The following is a 6,000-nucleotide window of genomic DNA, read 5'->3' as shown; positions in this document are numbered from 1 at the left end:
TTGGCTGTCTAAATTGTGCCTGGGGCACAATCAGAGGCTATCTAACTTCACATGCTGCTACTACTGACTACCCTATGGAATATGCTAATATTGGTTTCCCTCAGTCTCTCCTGTTGAAGTTTTTTCCAATTTAATTAAATAATTGAATAACTAAATATTAATTGGACCAGAGAAAGTTAGATTGACATCCTAGCCCCTGCCCTAAGTGACAACAAAAAGGTTGGGGGGGTCGAGCCCCCCCAGGAATCCTGGGCCCAGCCTTGTTTGTGTTATGAGGACTCTGCCACACAGGAGAGTGGAAGGGAAGCCCTTGAGGTCAGGCAGGCCTCTAGGTAAAGGAAGTGGGAGCGAGGACTCAGATCCTTATACTAACCCACTTCACTGGGGTAGTGTATAAGCCAGGAAAGTTCCCCACAATAGCGGGACTATTCCCTTGCTTACATAAGGGCTAGACAATGCAACCATTACTCATGTTGGAAACACTTCCATGGGTTTTCACATGAAATTCAGTGAGACTATTTGGCTGAGTGGTCACCAACAAGAGTATGGGTTGCACAATTTAGCCCTATATAGATATAAAATACGTAGATCATAATATGACCCTTCTCCTAGATGTCATCTGCAGCAACGTCTGGATTCAAATAGCTAGGGATGTCTCTTAAAACTAACCAAAAAACACCACCTCAAGCCCTCAATCAGAATTTCTGGGATCACTACATACTTTCCTCTGGTGTACTTAATAGGCAATAATCCTCCACTCGCAGGCAGTGAATCTGTGTATTAAATATTTAAAACCTTATTTGGGGAAAAGGAAACAGCATCAATTAGGGAAAACCCAACAACAATATATCAATAATAAAACACTTTCCCATGGCAGTAGTCCATTAATTCTGTTCCCCGCCTGCTGGTATCAGCATCCAATAGGCAAATGTCCCTTTACCACATCACTTCTCCATCCACTAAACCCCACTTTCTGTTTGGTGTAAGTGGGTAGCGTGGCTCCAGAGTCCTGAGGTGCACTTGATCAGGTCTGTACCTAGTCCCTCAGGTCTGCCTGGTTGTGTCCTGAGACTCAATTATCTAACCCAGCTATAGTAGTTTCAGCTTTATTCAGTAGCTGGATAGGAGGGGCCATATCGGAGTTCATTCAGCTCCATCCTCCCTGGGCCTCATGGAAGGGGGTTCAACCTCTGAAAGCCACAGAATTCCTTTACTACATCCTATGTACCTCATGCCCACTTGCTTCCATGATTCCACCTTATTCCCATGAACTACCCTATTGCCTGCTGCCCCAGTCCCTCCCTCAGGGAGAGGAGAAAGTGGTAAAATAGCTCCGATTTTTAGGGAGGGTATGATACCAAAGAGAGCAGCTGTCTGCTATCTGCTTCCTCTAATCCTTTGCTTCATCTCACTTGCAAAACCCAGGCTTTTGCATATGTGGGAAATGATACTGTGGAGATGAAATTCTTCATTTCTGTATACTTCCACCCCAAATTTTATAACAAATCCCTGTCTCAGGGGGGAATGATCTGTCCTATTGTCAAAATTTGAGCCACTGTGATGAACAATACAAACATGCTGTGATTCTTAGCTCAAAAGGAGTAAGTTAAAAGTGATTGAATCAGAATAACTCTTCTTAAATTAGTAGATATGTACAAAGGAACTGGGTTATTTTACAAAAGCTCATCTGCAAGTTCATACACATCACTTTTGCAACCCCTCAAATAGCTAACCTAGTGACCCAAATCCCCCTGATTTTATTTCATGGCCACCATTCCTCCATCCATTTTAATCTACTTTAAGGATCACTGTGGTAGCATTAGTCACCCCCTTCATTCTTGGAAATGAGTAAATTATGCAGCTGCTCCCAAAAGTCTCTGGTTTGAGAAATGAGACTGACACTAGGTCTCTCACATGGCAGTGCAAAAGCCACAGTAGACCATAGTTTATTTTGATATGTAATAACACTAATAAATAGCAGAGCTAGTAAAAAGTTGTTCATTTTTTTAATGGAAAATAGCTTGGGGAAGAGGGTGGTTGGGGGAAGGTGCCAGAAATGAACCAAAATTGAGCATGGAAAGCACATGTGGCTGGAAGAGTTGGGAACTAATTGGGGTGGGAAGAGCAGGGCAGGAAGCAGATTCTTGTGGTGAAGGAGGGAGAATGAGGAGAGATGCATCTTCCCTTTATTCTGCTAATTATACATTTGAGATTTAAGACTTCTGGCCCAGGCAGCTGTTTCCCGCTGCTGGTTAACCAAACCATTTTTCTTCAAATTTGGCTTCATTTTCTTTGCTGAGTGAGGACTTAAATCATACCAAGTTTGAAATGTTATGTTCAGACAGTTTGAGAGTTTAAGATATTTTAATGGGGAATAATTTCTTCATTTACAAATGAAATTTTTTCAACCATAATTTGATACCAAATAAACTCAAACTTAAAAAACCTAACAAGCACACTTCAGTTGAAGTCAGTTGTGGACATTTTCACAGAGGGGATTTTTTTAGTGTGTGAAAATCAGAAGGAACTACAAGTTTCTCATCTTTAACTATACAATACTGCTCACTATTCCCAAGAGAGAATGTGACATCTTCTTCAGTAACAGTGGTTCTTGGAGCTGTGTTGTCCATATCGATTCTGCTTCTAGTGCGTGTGCACCCCACGTGCAGGAGCCCAGGTTCTTTTGGACAAGCTCAGCTGACTGGGCCTATGCCCTTGCACCCCATCTACCCTCCCCTGCACCCAAGGGCCTAAAAGGCAGAGTGGGCCCAGTATGGCTGCAGCTGGGTGAGGGCACTGTGATGGCAAGGAAACAGGGGGAGTGCAGTCCAGGGACTGTGAACCACAGTTACTGCTTAGGGTTGCCACCTTTCTAATGGTTAGTAACCGGATCCCAAGGCCCCAACCCTGCTCTGCCTCTTTCCCCCAAGGACCATCCCTATTGCTCATACCTCTTCCCCTCCACTTTCTGAATCATCTAGATATCCCTTCACCCCTCTGCCCCCCAGCGGTCCCTCTGCTCCAGGGCTGGGGCTGGAGCTGTTTCTGCTTGACAAGGAGCCTGCCTACAGGTAGGAGGCAGCCCTGGCTGAGCAGGGTCTGGAATGGGTTAATGATCCGGCATCTCCCCCAGCCGTGTGGTAACCCAACTTTTGGTGTCCATTCAGTGCATGTGACCAGACACAGACAGGTCCCCTTTTTGGGCACCAGGCAACCCTAAATGGCAGTTGGACCCAGAACCCCCAAAATGAACTGCCTGGGTAAAAAGCAACAAAGAGTTACAGATCCAGACTAACATGGCTACCCCTCTGATACTTGGCTGGGTGAAACCCAGATGGGTGGCGTGGCAGCCGCATGGAGAATAGGTCAGTGCTGGGACCAGCCACGCCTCTGGTCAACTCCTGCCATGGAGAGACGTTGACTTCTCTCATCATGGCAGAAGTTCCACCCCCCTAGCGAATTTGAGCCCTCTGATTGGCTGCCCAACCCACTTGTCCCCCCCCTTTCAAGGGCAGAATAACCAATTGGAGCTGCTGAAGCCAAAGCACCCCATCCCCTCCCGTCAGGAGCCCACGCTCTTCTCACAGGAGAAGGGGGAGCTACAGGCCCCTCCTTCCTCTCCTTCTGTTAGCAAGCGAGCGACAGGGCGGTTCCTAGCGGCTCCTCGCTCCCTTTTAAAAGAGTTTCATGAGTTTTGACCCCGGGGGTTACTGGAGGGCTCTTTCCCCCCCCCACTGCAGGGAGCGCGGTCGGGGTTGAGTGATGCGCTCCCCTGGCCGGCACAGCCACAGTGAACGGGTGGGCGGGGCTTACTTTCTCCAGTCAACTGGGGGACTCCCCCGCTCCTGTTGGTACAGTCTTGCATGGGTGACTCCTCCCTTCAGTAAGACTGGTAGAGTCTGGTACTGTAACCGTTGAAATTCAAATCCCTTCAACGGTGCTCTTCCGTTCTCTCCGTTAACAGAATTTTCGTTAAAAACTGTCGGCCCGGTGACGTCACGCCGACGCAGAGTGGATTGGGAGAGGTGGTTTGCCCCTTCCCCATTTTTCATCCGGGTTTCCTACCCCCTTCTTTTCCATCCCCCCAGTTTCCCCCCAGGCTTTTTTTAACCCGAGCTGTCCTGCGCACGCGCACTGACCCCCCCCCCCGACCTAGAGCGAGAAAGACTACGCGAGCGAGCGGCGCGCGCTCCCCCGCGCGAGGTGTTGTTTGGAGTGCGCGCGCTGCTGAGGAGAGCGAGAGACAGGCGGCGCCTTGGGAGCTGGGGCTGGGCAGCATCACTGGGCTGAGGGAGCTCAGGAAGAGGAGGGCGGCAGCGGGTCCCTGCTCTCGGGGACCGTTGGCTCCACTCACGCCCGGACAGAAACGGCTCTGAGCCTTGTCTGTGTAGCGTGCCCCCCCGGTGCGCGTGTGTGGGGTGAGCTCTGTCACCCGGGCGCCTAGGCGGGGGGATCCTTCACCACCTACCGCCCCCAAGATGGGCTGCACGCTGAGCGCGGAGGACAAGGCGGCGGTGGAGCGGAGTAAGATGATCGACAGGAACCTGCGGGAGGATGGCGAGAAGGCGGCCAGGGAGGTCAAGCTGCTCCTCCTAGGTAAGGGACGGGGCTGCTGCCTTTCCCGGCCCGTGGGCCCGGTGCCCCCCCGTCCGCTGCTCTGTGCCTGCCGGGCCTGGGCTCCTCGGGGCAGGGATCCTGCTTCGCCTGTGCGCTGGTGGCAGCCGGTAACTCCCTCCCCAGGGCCTGGCACGGTTCCGGGTAACACTCCTGCGCGCCCGCTGCCGAGGGCGAGACGTGGCGTGTGGCACCGGAGATGTTGCCCTGTATGATGATCACTCGCGGACGGGACCGTGGATGCTCTTGTGGCCTCCATGCCTCTTACAAGTGCTCGGGGAGTGGGGATAGGGAAGGCAGCGGCCCCCCCCCGCCTCCCCCGTAGAGCGGCGCGCTTGGCCTCTGCTGGCTTAGAAGAAGAGTGTTTGGAAACTAATGATCAGTGTTGTAGACAGCACCCTTGGGTTGGACGATTTTTACTTTAACATTTACGCCCTGTAGACATGCCCATTCATTTCACACCCGCCTTTTGAAACAGCAGGCATTAAAGGGACACACAAAAAGGTACAGCTTTTACTCTCCAAATGCTCTGCTTCCACGAGGAACACTTATTTTGCCTACACTTTAAATATCTACTTTTAAATGACCTTTTGTGACTGGGTTTTTTTGCGATGTGTAATTCAATGAATCACTATATATTTGTCTCCTGCCACAAGTGTATGAATGCAGTAGTTTGTTGGTCCTTTCCATGATTATTTGGGGTGGGGTTTTTTGACATATTTTTAACAGACTTACAAGTGTCTGGGGAATGAGGGGATGTGTAAACCAGAAAGTTTTTAAGAGGTTTCAGAAAATCGGAAGTGAGCATTTTAAACCCTTCACTAAAGTAGATGTGGCATAATCCTTCGTTATAAGCAGAAGATACTTTTAAAAGTATCAACCCACGAATGAGGGAAGTGAGATTTGCACTACACTATTATTGTGTGAGGTATCTTATATTATATATTTTAAAAGTACAAACTGAACAGGAATGTATTAACTCACATATACAAACTCAATGAACTGCATGGTTTTTCTGCCTTTTAGGAGCTGCGTTAGTAGTTAATGGTAATTTCAAAAAGAAAAGTTTTCTGATTTTTCTCAGGAAATGTTGACTGCCAGAATACTACTCTGATATATTTTTTGCACAGGAAACAATTCTTCTTCTTTTCTATTCTAACTTCTAAAATGGCACATTGGATATCTATTGCACAGGAAACTTAAGTTCTCTCCTGCATAGATGTAGAGGTGAAACAAACCTTGTATGGAGAAAAACAAATGTAGTCCTATACTGCATTCATGCACTTGACATTTTTCTTATGAAGGAAACAACTGATTTTTTTTCAGTGTCAGGCCTGTTTGGTTAGTGCAGTGCTTCCTCAGCCATTGATTGTTGCATGAAAGGTT

At 48.5% G+C, this 6,000-nt stretch overlaps 1 protein-coding gene across 1 annotated transcript in view; it reads left to right on the top strand.

Moving 5' to 3' along the window:
* The first annotated feature begins 4,173 nt into the window (after positions 1–4,173).
* Positions 4,174–6,000, top strand: part of GNAI1 (G protein subunit alpha i1) — a 71,488-nt gene continuing 69,661 nt past the window's right edge. The window contains exon 1 of the mRNA XM_054017430.1: positions 4,174–4,596. Coding sequence (XP_053873405.1) covers positions 4,479–4,596 — 118 coding nt within the window. The 5' untranslated portion in view covers positions 4,174–4,478. The remainder of the gene's footprint in view (positions 4,597–6,000) is intronic.

The sequence above is a fragment of the Malaclemys terrapin genome, chromosome 1 (genome assembly GCF_027887155.1).
Source record: "Malaclemys terrapin pileata isolate rMalTer1 chromosome 1, rMalTer1.hap1, whole genome shotgun sequence".
Taxonomy (NCBI): domain Eukaryota; kingdom Metazoa; phylum Chordata; order Testudines; family Emydidae; genus Malaclemys; species Malaclemys terrapin.
The sequence above is the reverse complement of the archived record's forward strand: the minus strand, read 5'-3'. Positions and strand labels throughout refer to the sequence as shown.